General features: G+C 27.1%; 3 protein-coding genes across 4 annotated transcripts in view; 1 reads left to right on the top strand and 2 right to left on the bottom strand.

The window, feature by feature from the left end:
- The window catches only part of LOC122502102 (NAD(+) hydrolase sarm1), a 72,774-nt gene extending 69,871 nt beyond the window's left edge, over positions 1-2,903 (bottom strand). Inside the window, exon 1 of the transcript XR_006301607.1 lies at positions 2,677-2,903. The gene's annotated coding sequence lies outside the window, so the exon portion shown is untranslated. The remainder of the gene's footprint in view (positions 1-2,676) is intronic.
- A 2,466-nt stretch (positions 2,904-5,369) lies between these two features.
- On the bottom strand, positions 5,370-7,221 carry LOC122502089. Its single transcript, XM_043611979.1, has 2 exons — positions 5,692-7,221; positions 5,370-5,593 (listed from the first exon to the last, which is right to left on the bottom strand). The coding sequence occupies exon 1, from the start codon at positions 7,119-7,121 to the stop codon at positions 5,727-5,729; it is 1,395 nt and encodes a 464-aa protein (XP_043467914.1). The 5' UTR covers positions 7,122-7,221; the 3' UTR covers positions 5,370-5,593; positions 5,692-5,726.
- Positions 7,222-8,230: 1,009 nt separating this feature from the next.
- LOC122502114 (synergin gamma-like) lies at positions 8,231-14,586 on the top strand. Of its 2 annotated transcripts, none has more exons than XM_043612015.1 (6): positions 8,231-9,654; positions 9,750-10,134; positions 12,109-12,272; positions 12,543-12,684; positions 12,877-13,019; positions 13,833-14,586. In XM_043612015.1, exons 1-6 carry the CDS (start codon positions 8,491-8,493, stop codon positions 14,055-14,057), a joined length of 2,223 nt encoding a protein of 740 aa, XP_043467950.1. In that variant the 5' UTR covers positions 8,231-8,490; the 3' UTR covers positions 14,058-14,586. The 2 variants fall into 2 exon arrangements, with proteins under 2 accessions (XP_043467950.1, XP_043467951.1); XM_043612016.1 differs by having other exon boundaries at positions 8,232-9,654; positions 9,750-10,119.
- The last annotated feature ends 199 nt before the right edge of the window (positions 14,587-14,785 follow it).

Here is a 14,785-nt window from a genome sequence, read left to right as displayed (position 1 = left end):
TCATATATTTCTTAGAAGGAAGGTAGGTGGTGACATTAAATGTTAGTGGTAATTATTTAGTCACAGATGAAAGTACCCTTGCAGTTGTCAAATAGGTTCAAAATTCCGTGTGTTTAACCCAAAACTATTAAGATTGTTTTTTTACTAATTTTCAATTTCCGAAATCCGGTGTAAGATATTATATGTATTTTACGAATGGGCACTGCCCGTAAAAATGTTTATGAATAAATTTTAATTCCTTAATGAGGCGGATAGTGTTTTGAATAGTTGAAGCTTTTCCCCTGTCAGAGGGGAAGGAAACTAATTTAGTTTCCTAATCCTACTAAAGTAATTTAGGATAAAGAGTAAAAAGGTAAATATTGAACAATTCGATTATAAGACAATGAAGATAGAAAGGTGAATATAATAGTTATTTTCGTAACAAGGGCGCAAAATAGGTGATTGCGACGATGGCGAAATGAAGGGACCGAGGGGACACAATTTCGCGCCCGAGGCGAAGCCGAGGGAGCGAAAGTGTCCTCGAGGTCCCGAAATTTCGCCAAAGTCGTAATCACCTTTGCGCCCATGATGCGAACATAATTTTTTGTCCTAACTGCATGGAAAGTATGGCATTGAGGGCACGCACGATTAAACACTCATATTAGTTAAAAATTAAGCTCTATATAAACATTATATCGAATGAAGTCTTATAATGATAGAAGTTTTAAAATAGAAATAAAAAAATAATGTATTCTGGAAACATAGTATTTATTTAGAACGTAGTAATTAATAATTAAACAAAACTGAAACAAGAACTTTTAAAATTGACAATTTTGATAAACGAAATGGGAACAAAACCAAATGTCTCATAAGTTTTTTTAGAGAAAATAAAAAAAACTTGCAAATTTTTAAAGGTAAAATAAAACAAGTTCAAAATATTTGCAGTTCTATAGTCAACTTAAAAAGAAAGTCGAAAATGTCGCATTTTAATGAAGAAAATCGAATAATTAACAAGCGGGCGCAAAATACTTTTCCGCCCGCTCGGTGGTAGGGGAAGCGGGCGGAAAATACTTTACCGCCCGCTGACGTCATACAAGCGGGCGCAAAATACTTTTCCGCCCGCTTCCCCCACTCCCGGGCGTAATGTGTTACTTTGCGCCCGCCTTAAGTGCCCGAAATGACATACTTTCCGTGCAGGTAGGACAAAAAAATATTTAAATATCTTCAGGACCAATTTAGATACTTTTTGGATAACTGGAGTAACATTTGCAGGCAATAACAATAGTAATAAAGCAAAAGATAATAGTTGATATCTTCACATGAGAGAAAGGCTAACCGGTATCAGTTGATCGTTGAATGAAATTAAAATCGGTGTATTTTACATTCGAGTATACGTTGCTGGCATATTTATGTATTGGCACGTGGGCGACCGGACGCGATTTAAACAAATGCGGCCAACCGGTCGCAAATCGTTCATATATCAAGTAATCAGTTATTGCGAAATACGATGATTACTGCTTTACAAAACTGCAGATTATTAACTATGCAATCAAGTCTTGAGCTCGTCAAATCTTCCCGAGTAGCACTCATCTTTCAAACTTCAACAGCATTTATTAAGAATATCTGTAGACTATCCCATAGGGACTTCTATGGATATTTTGAAGACTAAGGATATCTTTTCCTGTTAGAAAAATACCAAAGAATTTCTTATAAGAAAAATTAAAAGAAAACTTATGTCTTATAATCCAGATTGCAGACGCTTAAGGAGATATCAAAGTCGATGCGAATTTTTATACATAACTTTAACATAAACTATTATAGTTTGTAGAATACGGTCAAAAAACAAAAATAACAAAATAAACTATTAGCTTGATTCCCTTAACTATAAACATAAATTACACACGGAAAAATTTAAGGTGCAGATGCATACCTATAAAAAAATTTGTCCAATAATTAACTTCACTTCATATAAAAAACAATAGGAAATAATAAGAGTAAAGTGAGTTGAATAGTAAAATTTTTAGATATAGGGATAACAGATGCACCATAAGGTGACTGATCCCAAAATTTTCCCGTATAGTATTCAAAAATATATAAATGTATTTATATAGGATCTTTCGTATATGATCATATAAATTAATCATGATTAATGTTTATAAATACTCAATTCGATATTGTAATACAATTATATTTTAGTTTGCATCAAAGTGATTGCTTTGCACTTAAGGTGTCTCAGTTCCGAAAAGGGTAAAAAAATAGAGTAAAGTGAAAATTTATCTGCGAGTAAAGCCCTCGTCGACAGAAAGTTAATAATAGCCGACGGAGAACATCGAACTCGTTACCAAAGACAAGAAGTTCTTCGAAAGCCCTTTTCACTGCTTTCATGTACATCATCAAGACTAATCTTCTTCTTCTTCTTGATGGAATTGTTTTTGAATTCTCAGAAACTTGGAATAAATCCCAATTGTCTCGAATTCGAGAATATTCTATTCTCTAATTTTCCGTACAATTAGAAATATTAAATATTAAATATTAAGTCATCCCTAACATCCAATAGTGTAAAACTGATTAATTTTGGACAATGGTTAAAAAATGGTACTATTGAGATGAAGTTGTGTTTTCGTTTATTTTTCCCATTTACGTTAAAAATAGATTTTTGTTTAAAAATATTGAAATCAATTTGCTTTCATCGCTCACCAATCTATTCCTGTAATCCATTTGGACCCCAGCGTTTGGAGTAGACAGGCTATGTCGAAATTGCCGAACACCACGATGTGGCGTCGATGTTCGAATTGTCGTGTTGGTTGTCATCTTGTTTCCTCTAAATTTTCACCATATTTTTTATATTCATTGATGTAAACTTCTTTTGAAAATGTTTTTTTTTAAATTTTGTTTCTTAGAAGAAAAAATCATACAGACTATATTCTCTTTCGTCATTGAATAGTTTTTCTCCAAAATTCTGTTCTTTATCTTCAACTAAGCACATGAACTAAGTTTCAAAATCAAAAAAAGAGAAATGTTTTCGTGAAATTAATTTCTTTTTTTCTTATAAACATATTGTCGCATAAAAAGTTTTGAGTTCTGACAAGCACCAGTTTTATGAAAACTTTGTAAACACACAAACACTTTTTGTTAATTAAGTACTTAGTTTTCAATTTCTAATAGTGATTATTCAATTTTTTTGACACTTTAAAGTCCTACTTTATGATTTTAATTTCTTTGAGGAGAATAAAATTATTTTATCCGAGTAAGCTCGTGGTTTCAGTCGAGAATTTTGGAAACTAATAATTGTTGAGCTTTGAGAGCTCATGTTGCGAAAAATAAACGCGGAAAATAGTACCAGAAACCAACACCAAGGTGAGAGTATTAAGGCGAACGAGAATCTACTCTGACGGAGGCGCACACTGTACAGAGTGCACTAAAGTTATCACGTCTCGACTAGCTGAACAATAGTGGGAGAATAAATATAATTGGAAAAGGCAAAAATTTAATTTAGTCCTTGCTAGGAATTTAGGAAATTTTTCTCCTTGCAAGTATAGAATTTTAAAGGTATAAAAGAATCAAATTTCATGAAGATGATGTCAAATTGTATGTGAATCACTGCAAAAATTAAGTATCTTAAAAGTGATAACAAAGTTACTTAAAACAATTATAACATCTTAATGTTTCTGGCCTAAACATCTTAATATAAGATCTTATAAGATGTTTTAGGTAACTTTGTGGTCACTTTTAAGATACTTAATTTTTTAGCTTAAGAAACAGTTCAGATTAAGTTTTAGGCCAGAAGGGTCAGAAACACCTTAATAGTAGATGTTATAAGATGTTTTAAGTAACCTTGCAGTGACTTTTAAGATACTTAATTTTTGTCATTTAAAGATTGAGTATATACTTGCTTTTTAAAAATTTGTGGCTTCCAAATTTTTACCAGCAAGTACTCAATCTTATTAAGGTACATTTTTAAATATTAGTGTATATTGAAGTAGTATATTGAACAAGTATTGAAAATTATTTTTATTTATTATTCGTTAAAGACGTGTCATATCAATCGTAAATATTAATTTTTTTCGAAAAAAATTGCTTCTGCGACAATCAAGAAATTCATACCTGTCATTTCTGTAACCTTGTTACTTCTACGTACCGCCCACTTATAAAAGCGCCATTAAAATGTGCCTCATGTGCCTATTTATTACTTCATTTTCATATTGACTGATGCATTAAGTGACTAACATTGAAATATACTAAAAAAGCGTTTTATAGCGATTGTTATGTTACAAAGCAAGTAATCAAGTATATTTTCTTTTGATGCAGCTAATCATTAGACATCTATGCATCTTTACTCTAAAAGTTCATTCTGAGTTACTTCAGTTACAATTAAACTTATTCTTATCACACAAATATTAAGACCAGCAATTTTCTCATCCAATTCAAAGAAAAAAGCCATTTACTCATGATAAGTTTTCCTCTTCAACAAATTGAAACAAGCACTGCAAAAATAAATCTTAAAATACATTGTTAGTACATTGTACTTTTCAAACTTTTAAAACATCTTATTTTTAAATCTTAATTCTTTGAAACCAAAGCATTTGAAGATACTTTTCATAATTTTTGGGAAACAACTTAAAAGCGACTACCAAAGTATCTTAAAATAAGTTATGCCTTTTTTACCGCAGTTAACATTCCAAATCAACATAATTTCATATTGAAATACATTTAAACTTTAAAAATAAAAATGGTTTTTTAAATATTTTAAGACACTTACCCTTTTCTCTTCTTGAAGGCAGCAGTGAGAATTGCCCATAATTCCCTTTTTAAAAAGCGTGTCAATAACTGAGACAAAAGATTAGTGTAATCTATAAGATGAAGATGCACTACATGTCAGCTAAAAGGAAAATAAAAAATTCGTTTTTGTAAGATTCTTCAAAAAAAAAATCAAAGAAACTGATATTTTCTGTTTAATATTTTCTTGTAGGAAATTCTATTTAAAACGAGAATTTGTCATTTTTGACGCGGTTTTTTTTAAGAAAAAAGTATTTTTAAAAATAGGTCAAATTTCTCGGGGAAATTCAATATATTAACGTGTTATTAAAAATTTAACAGCTATCAATTTGTATGTTTATGTTATTATTTTTTTAAGCGTTCGCAAAAAATAAAAACAACTATCTTCTCTGAAAATCACCGTAAAACTAAAATTTAGTCGTTACTTTATTTCCAATGGATTCTTCTGCACACGAGACTCATAAACCACATATTGAACTTATAAAGAATACGCACTTTTTGCAAGCGTCGATAAAATGCTAACATCGTCAAAATAAAATCCGTATGTTACTTTAATTAATAAAGTAAATCATATCGTGGTGAAAGAAATTAGAGGTGTAAAATAATTAGAGGTCTTTTTAAATATTCACACTTTTATTTTTCAATTTATAAACATTAGACATTGTCTCTACATTGCTTGAAATAATTTTTCACTCACACTGACAAAAATAATTCCTTGATTTTAATTCATCTCAATTTTTTCTAATTGAAAATTAGACTTCGTCTTTACATTGATGGAAATAATTTTTTACTCGCACTGACAAAATATTTTCTGGTTATTTTAACTCATCTTCATTACCTGCGCAAAAGGATGATTTTCATAGAATATACAAAGGACTAAAATAAAAATAATTGTTAATTAAAAATTAGTTAAAATTTCAAAATTGCTAATCATACCTCAAGAATATGTTGCGACATATTAGTGTCTTAATTTATATATATCGGTCCAAATTATTTGTGAATATTTTTATTATAAAATTACCAATGTCATCAAAGGAATTTGTGTTTGAATTTTTCTTTTTTTCGGGAAATGCACTTAATCTTGTATTAAGAATGTTAATCGTTCTATTTAGTTCTAATTCAAAAGAAAATATAATAACATCAAGACTGTTTTCTAACGTTTTACTTATTTCTATATTCAATAATTTTTCTATAAACATTATTAGTTCCAGTTTTTCCAACAAACTCTGCTTTTCAATTATATTTCTGATATCATCACCAATTGATACGAGAATATTTGTCTTTTTGTATATATGACCTTTATAATCCGAGCATTGAAGGATCCTTCTTTGAATTATAATCAAATACTCTAAGGATTTTTTAGTTTCAGTTCTTTCAGCAGAAGTAGTTATAGTCTGTAAGTTAGTTGATATTTTCTGTAGTTTTTTTTGCAAAATACTGTTTATATCATCAAATGTTGTCTGTGGAAACAACTCGTTTTGAGCGTCGTGCAGCCGAAGGTTTGAATGATCTGAAATAGGTGGATGTACATCTTGGAGAGAGCTTTTTTGAATACTTTTCGAGTTTTCAATAACCGGGAAAATATTAACATCGATATCGGTATTTATCAAAATACCTTCACGAGATGGTTCCTTAAAGAGGGCAATACGATTGTTGTTATTTACTAGGTAGTGTATAAATTCTTTTAAAAACTCCGACCATTGTATTTCATCTTGCAATAAGTTGTTTAAATAATAGTTTATGTATTCATAAGAAACCATGGTGGGTACTTTTGTAAAAATTACTGATATACTTGAAAAATATTGCTTGAATTCATTTCCAAAAAGTTTTTCCAAAGAAGTTAAAAGTGACCGGAATTGTTGTGTATCATCTTCTACAATGTTGTTAATGTCAAGTACTAAAATAATTTTTAGAGACTTAACATTTTTCACCAGTTGACATAAAGAAAAGGCATTAATGATATCTTTCACTTCTTCTACATCATCGTCAAATTCAGGAACATCCCAGAGTATCAAATTGGTCAATTCTTTCGAAGTCCATTTTTTCGGATTTGCAATTTTTAAGAATGATTCATTATTAATTTCCGGTCCTGCAGATTGGAGATCTGCTTTTGTAATTGTCATTTTGTTAAATGGTGGAACTTTTACAACCTTCAATTTGTTGCCGATTATGTAATTAATTAATTCACTACTTCCGGCGCCTGAGTTACTAATGAAAATAGCCGAATCTTCATACCCAACGTGATTTTTTACATATTTCTCCGATTCTAAGAGAGAGTTCTTTAATTTCACTAAATCCATTCCCTTGGACACAGTTTCGAAGCCATTGACTAACGAAAAAAAACAGATGATTGCTAATCCGATCATGATATTAATCGCAATAATAATTTTCTTTGAAAAGCGAGATGCTCTGTAAGAGTTTATTGAATTACTAAAAATTAGAAAACTTTAGTTTTCTAATGCTATTAAATGCAAATACGACTTTTAAAAGTTTAATATTTTAAAAAACCTTGATTATTATGCGCTGAAGTTTTATATGTAGACAACCAATCAAAAATGTACGGGTATTATGGAAAAAAACAATAATATTTTTACAACATTATTGAAACACTGATAAGAAAGTAGCAATATTTACCAAATATATTTTTTTGTTTCAATTGAATTAAATAAAGAAGAAATATTTTTTGTAGTTTAAAAAACATAAAATAAAAAACTTCTGCTAGTTAAAGGTTAAATTTATTTGTATTTATTTCAAGAAAACTTAAAAAAAAAATTTATGAACTATCCACCAGCAAAATTGTCGCTCCGATTCTGACATTTTCAAACATCTCTAAATTATTTAAATTAATAAACTAAATTTGTTTTCATTTAATCAGGAAGTATTTCATCTATGTCGACATTAAAAATTTTGAGTGCTGCAGGACATTTTTCTTTTACTTCTTCTTTAAATTTTTGTACAACCATTTTAAATATTGTATACAATAAAATTATTACTGCTATGATAATAAAGAAGAGTATAATAAGTTTTCTTATTTTCTTATTTGATTCTCTTCTACTCATTTCGCTTGCTTTTTTGTAAAATTAAGAATATTTATAAAAATACTAAACTTTTTTAAAGTGTTCTCTTATATTTATTCTCCTTTAATATTTCAATTATTTTCAAAAATAAAATGCATTTTTCTAATTTCAGTGATTTTCAATATCTACTACTTTAATAAAATTTCCCAAAAAGAATTCAATTATTTAAAAAAAAATTTCAATAAAATTGTATGCAAACATTTAATCATTTTCATAAATAATAAAAATTTCAGAGAATGTGAATATTTTCAAATTTTATTATACCTACTCCATCTTTAGAACTTCTTGAAGTAAGTTATTATGGTCAGTTCACACTGTTACATTACAAACCTTTCTTCCCATCCCTGTTAGAAAACAGCAAGTTTCCAATCTTATCAGTTATCACTTTTTTCATGGCGTGAAAAAAATTTTTTCTTTTCTCACTTGACGTCTTGACCTCTGTCATTCGTTTGATATTTAAATAAAAAATCCGATCTATCCGCGAGTGTTAAGTGAATTTAAAGTAACAATGTACAAAAACAATGTTAAATACAACATTAAAAGATGATTTTTCATTATGATGAAACAAGAATTGCAGTTAAATCATTATTTATTTCGTCTGACATAACCTTAACGGTCCCTAAATCGGAGAAGGGCGTTAAACGTATTATATATAAAAATGCACAAAGTACAAAATCAAAGTGAAAAAAAAATGTCCCAACTACCAGGATGGTTGTGGCCAAATTCAAATATATTACCTCCAATTTACAAAAAAATTTGGGAATCCGTTCGCGAAGATAAATCACGACCTGGTGTTATTCTAAGTGAAGTTCTCGTTGATACAAATAAAATTTTTCCACTTCTCCTCACAAGTCAATTGTCAACTGAAGTTCTCGGCTATATTTGGGGTATTGCAAATAAAAAATATGCTGGTCAGTTAACAGAACAAGAATTATATACAGTTTTAGCATTAGTTGCACTTGCCCAAGCATCATATCCATTTAATAGCATTGACGTTTTACATCATATTCGAGTGCCACCAATTCCCAATCTCAATATTTCCCTCTTTGATTCTAATAATCAATCAAAACAAGAATCAAAAGTCCTTCCCACTTCTGAATCTAGTGTACAAAATTCTTCAAATTCAACAAATTCTAACACTAATGTTAATTCCAGTTCTATGTCCCATTCGAATTCATTTTCTCTCTCCCGATCTGCGAATCGAACAAATTCCGCAATAACATCAACAACGGATAATTTATTTCATGATTCACGCATAGAGGCAAAAAATTCTTCATCAAGTAATAATTGTGGTTTTGGTGTTAATTTTTCCGAGTCATTGCAAACGACACGTAAATATCATTCGAGCGATTCAAGCGATGATTTCTCAGAGTTTCAAAGTGCACCATTGCCGACAATTCCACAAATTCCCATGTGGGACTCGCGACAAGGTTCTGCAATTGGTAGTCGATTGGCAAATCATAATTTAGGTGTGAAAAAATCAATGGAAAAATTGAAAAAAAATCCAACGACAAAAATGCAAAAATTTGTTAAAGAATTGGATTCGTGTCAATCGACAAATCACGAGAGAAATTTTCTCGCTAGCAATGATTTACAATTAATTGATTCAGGAAATACGACATTCTATCGTGATGCAAATTTTGATGGTTTAACGGATTTATTTCCAAAGTGCAGTCTCAAGAGTCAATCGAAAACGGTGATACTTAAAGATACTATTATTCGTAATGAGCCTACAAAAAGTGTCGAGATTAGTTCAAATAATATTTCTGAGCAGGAGAAGATTTCATCAAATTATGTGGAAAAAACTCCAAATACAAATAAGGTATTAAAATTACTTCTAATTAATAAAGAATTTATTAATTTATATTAAATAAATTAATAAAGAAATGAAATACTTATAATTCTTTTAATTTTTAGTTCCTTCCTGCGGAGAGTGCGAAAGATCTGATGAATTTACAACAAACGGAGGATAAATACAGTGCACTACGTGTTTTAGATGAAGTGCCTGTTGGAATTTTTAATAAAACTGACGCCGAGTCTGTTGATACATTTGCTGCCGATGATTTTGGTGATTTTGTTTGTGCCGAGCAACCGACAAGTGTCCCATCATCGATCGTTGAACCTTTTTCCACCGAGACAAATGTTGATTTATTCTCTGAATTTGATTTCAAAGGTGACGATTTTCTTATTTCTGGAAATAAAACAGAAACTTCATTGGTTCAAGAAATTTCTGATGCATTTGATGCATTGGGATTTGAGGAATTCCGGGAACAACCACCAATTGAAGGTAAATTCGATGTTGGTAAGAAAAAAGGTTCTCTCTTAATTCTAATTTAGTTTTCAGAGTTGCCAAAGGTCAGGAAAATAAGGGACAAGTCAGGGATTTTTATTAAAAGAACTGGAAAAAATTAAATGTTTAGAATTCATAGGAAAATTCTTAAGTTTTGTGTCTTTTTGTCTGCCTCATAAACTATGAAATTACCACGAATTCTAAAAAAAACCTTCAATTTTTTCTATTTCTGCCAATAATTTATTTTAATTAACTTTATTTTAAATAACTAAAAATTATTGAAGAACTGACAAAAAGTTATTACTTATAAATAATATAATGAAGTTTTTTTTTGAAAAATTTTAATTTAAATTCTGTTGAAATTAGATTCAATTTTAATGCAATTCTTTGAAAGAATTCAACTATCTTAATAATTATCAAAATTCTTTCTAGAAATTCAATTATTTTCAAAAATTAAAAAAAAAAATCTCGTCAACATTTCAATTATCTTTATAAATAGTAAAATTCGTCGGCGAAATTCAATTATATTTATTTGAATTTTTATAAAATTCATTGAAAAATTTAATTATTTTAATAAATAACAATATTCATCATAAAAATGCAATTATTTTAAAAATTAATAAAATTTCTTCGCAGAAATTCAATTACTATTTTCAAAAAATCTAAAAGAAATTGTCAACATTATTTCAATTATCTTTATAAATAATTAACAAAATTCTTCGACAAAATTCAATTATTTTCAGGAATTTTAATAAAATTCATTGCAAAATTAAATTATTTTCATAAATAATAGTATTCATCACAAAAATGAAATTATTTTTAAATTAAATTGTTTTTAAAAGTAATAAAATTTAATTATATTCAGAAATTTTAACAAAATTTTTGTTAAAATTTCAATTATTTAAAAACAATTTTGACAAAATACCAAGAAAAATGTAATTATTCTTAAAAATTTTATTAAAACTCGTCGAAAGAATTCAATTATTTATAATAATTTCTTGATAAAATTATGTATAAGAATTCAATTTTAAGAAACATTCAATTATTCAATAAATTACCTATCTTTGTATTTAAATAATTGAATTATCGTAGAATTTTTTAATAAAAATTTATTTAAAAATTAATTTCAGTTAAAGTTTTAGATAATAATTGAGTTTTGAAGAAGTTAATAATAATTTCCATTTTTTGAAATAATTGAATTTTGTAAAGGTTTCAAATTAAAATCATTAAAATCTTTGAAAATTTTTGAAACTAATTTTCTTCAAAAAGTTTTATTGAATTTTTTTTGAGATTACTTCAAATTTTTATTTTCTAATGTATATTTAATTGAAGAGTTTCCTCGGAATAATCGTAATTTCACGTAAAAATTGAATTGAAAACAAATGAATTTGAAAATTTTCAAGAAGAACTTTTTCAAAAATTATTAAAAATAATTGATTTAAAGAAGAATTTTGTTTAAAAATTGTAGAAAATAATAATTGAATTGAAATCATGAAAATAATTTTGAAGGAGTTACAGTAATAATATTCTTATAAAATAACTCGGAGTGATCCATTTCTTTATATTTTACAATAATATTTTTATCAGTTATCGAATTTGAAATTTTTGAAAATCATAATTTTTATGGAAAAATAATAATGTTTAAATATTTATTTAAAAATGAAGTTACTGATTTTTTCGAATAAATTTCCAATTAAAGAAATTCGTAAATAAATGTAATAGAACTTTTTTTTTGGAGTATCTAATATTTTTAGAGTGAATCAGAATATTCTTTTTTATTGTCAGAGAAAAAGTCAAAATTTTGTCTGGAAATCAGGGAAAAACAAAATTAAATGTTTGTGGCAACTCTGGTTTGAGATTTTTGAATATTTGCAAATTAAAGACTTAAGGTAGTTGTAATTAGTAAAAAAGTGGTTGTAATTAAAATTCGAATATATTAATAAACATTTTTACTAATTTTAATTGTAATATTTTTTTCTTTATCAGAGAAAGCAGTTCCTAAAGAAGATTGTCTCTCAGTCAATAGTATAGAATTAGGAAATAATGCAACAGGAGTTCTCACTCGTTCCGGATCCGTTCCAAGTCTCGATCTTAAATCTTTCTTTACTCCAAATCACGATGACGAGAGCGCAATAGAAAATATGCAACAGGTTCGATGAAATAAATTAAAATTGAATTTTTAAAAAATGTAATTTATTGTTTGTTAATAATTTTTATATTAATAGTTACTTACTATTTTTTACTATAATTATTTTTAGTCACTGTATTATTTTTTGTTTTACCAATATTATAATTTGATAATAATTAATATTATAATTTGATTATAATTAATATTATAATTTAATTATAATTAATATTATAATTTAATAATAATTTAGTATTTACGTAATTTTTATTGACAAATTTTGATCCTTTGGCAGATGATTTATTGGGAGTGGAAGCATTACATGGAAAGTTGTGTTCTTCTATTACAAGTTGCAGCAAATATATTCTCAAATATCTCGTCAGAAGCAGTTTTACGAGAAGTTCTTGCTTCCGCACAAGGATACAATTTTCTGTGCAGTAAGTAATAAATTGCTTACTTTTTAATTAACAAATTTTAATGTATAAAAATTTTAATATAAAAAATGTTTAATTTTCATTATTGTACATTTTTTGTCCTTTATTTTTTGTTTAAAAATTCCAATGACATTTATCAATTTTATAATTATAGCTTTGATAATATTATTATTATTAATTTATAAATGTTTGTAGATTTAGCGGAAGTTGCTGCAGTTTGTCGACGAGTTAATTTCTCGCACAAAGAAATGGACATTAATATTATGGGTTTTGATGATTTGCTGATGGATATCGATCGAATTTGGGCCGAAATGGAGCCATTCTACACAAACATACCGGTAATTAATTTATTTCCTAATTAAAAAAAATAACAGTAAATTTATTTTTATTTGAAAAGTTTTTATTTTCATTTAAATAATTACATTATTTTTATTAATTTTTTATTTCGGAAAATTTGACGAAAAAAGTTGTCAAATCTTAAAAAATTTAATTCAAAGAAAGGTTTTTTATTATTTTAAAGCATATTTTTGGTTTTAAAACAATTTTTTTTGCTTTAAGAAAATTAATTGATTAAAAATTAATTTTTTTATATTAAAGCATATTTTTCGTTTTAAAACATTTTTTTGTTTTAAAATATTTGCTGGTTGATGTTTCTTTTCTCTAAAAATTTGAGTTTTTTTTTGAGGAAACAAATAAAAGTGATTTTTAAGTAAAGTGTAATACGAAAGTTGCTTTTGTAAGAAAATATTTTGAAGAAGAAGATGAAGAAGAAAAAGAAGATATTGCGAAAAGTGTAATTTAAATTCGGAGAGAAAATCGATTGAAGATAAAGAAGTTTTATTTTTGAAAAAGAAATAGAAAAGAAATTTGTATCCCTTTTCGAGGAAGCTAAGTACCCACTATTTTATCAAAATTAAAAATTTTATTTTCTAACTAGATAAATTTTTTTCTTTTCTGTTTTAATTACATCTTTTTTTTTCTTACATTTTGAAAAAAAGAGAAAAGAAAATGTCAAATATTTCGTAAAATTTGTCGAAGAGAAATAATAATTAATTTTTGTTCTTAATTATACCCAAATTTCTTAATTATATCAAAAACAAAGATTTGAAGAAATAAAAATTGTATAAATTAATAATTATCTTGTATTTCAGATTGTGACAGAATTACCAGTGTGGCCATTACATCAAAATGATAATGTAACGTGCGCACTTTGCTTAACAGTCATAACGAGTGGCAAAGTGTCTCATAATGAGAGCAATTATCACGTGACGTGCGCAAATTTATGGTTGAATTGCGTAAACAGCAATCTTCCTGTTCTACGAAATCCCACAATTCAATCTCACTTTGCAATTACAAATAGCATAAATCAGATATAAAACAAACAAAAAATTATATATTACATTTCAGTCATTCTATTTATATTAATAATAATTAATTAATTATTATTGTTAAGTTTCTTGTTTAAAAGTCATTTTTTAATTTCTTTTTAGATTTGAAAATCCCCGATGGAGAGAAAAATAACCTCAGAAATGAAACTGTGATCCTACAACATGAAATTATTTATTTAAAACGAAATTTCTTTTTTCCCCTGTTAATAATCGATTTAATTTTCTTAATTTAATCTCAATATTAAAAAAGAATAATTAAGAATCTCATTTTTTCTCTATTGAATTTTTTTCACTTAGAGGTAGTTTTAGGGTAGAAAAATGTCTTCTAAATGTTATTGATTAGGAAGAAATTCTTGAAATATTGTTAATTGTTTTAAATTGAAAATTTTTAGCTATAAACATTTGAAATGTTACTATATGTATTGTCCGTCCGTTTTCGAATATTTTGAGTATCTCACTTTATTTGTAGAATATATTCAAAGTGATTTATTTGAAATAAAAATATTTTAAATCCAAATGTTGCGAAATTTAATCCAAACAATTTTTTCTACCCTAATTTAAAAAATTATTTAAAAAATTGAGTAATTTCTATGCTAGTTTTTTAAAATTTAGTTTTAAAAATTCAAATATTTCCCGCCTTTTTCGCGCATGTGCAATGCTAACGTTCTTAGTTTGCTTTTTCCCCACTATGGCGCTTCACTTCCGGAATCAACTTT

This window comes from Leptopilina heterotoma, unplaced genomic scaffold (assembly GCF_015476425.1).
Source record: "Leptopilina heterotoma isolate Lh14 unplaced genomic scaffold, ASM1547642v1 Lhet_220, whole genome shotgun sequence".
In the NCBI taxonomy this organism is placed as follows: Eukaryota; Metazoa; Arthropoda; class Insecta; order Hymenoptera; family Figitidae; genus Leptopilina; species Leptopilina heterotoma.
The sequence above is the reverse complement of the archived record's forward strand: the minus strand, read 5'-3'. Positions and strand labels throughout refer to the sequence as shown.

Bases quoted from the DNA above. Each gene is read 5' to 3' on its own strand.
- LOC122502089 (XM_043611979.1), bottom strand. From the start codon at position 7,121: ATGATCGGATTAGCAATCATCTGTTTTTTTTCGTTAGTCAATGGCTTC.
- LOC122502114 (XM_043612015.1), top strand. From the start codon at position 8,491: ATGCACAAAGTACAAAATCAAAGTGAAAAAAAAATGTCCCAACTACCA. The intron at 9,655-9,749 runs GTATTAAAATTA...TTTAATTTTTAG, and splicing joins AAACTCCAAATACAAATAAG to TTCCTTCCTGCGGAGAGTGC. The intron at 13,020-13,832 runs GTAATTAATTTA...CTTGTATTTCAG, and splicing joins CATTCTACACAAACATACCG to ATTGTGACAGAATTACCAGT.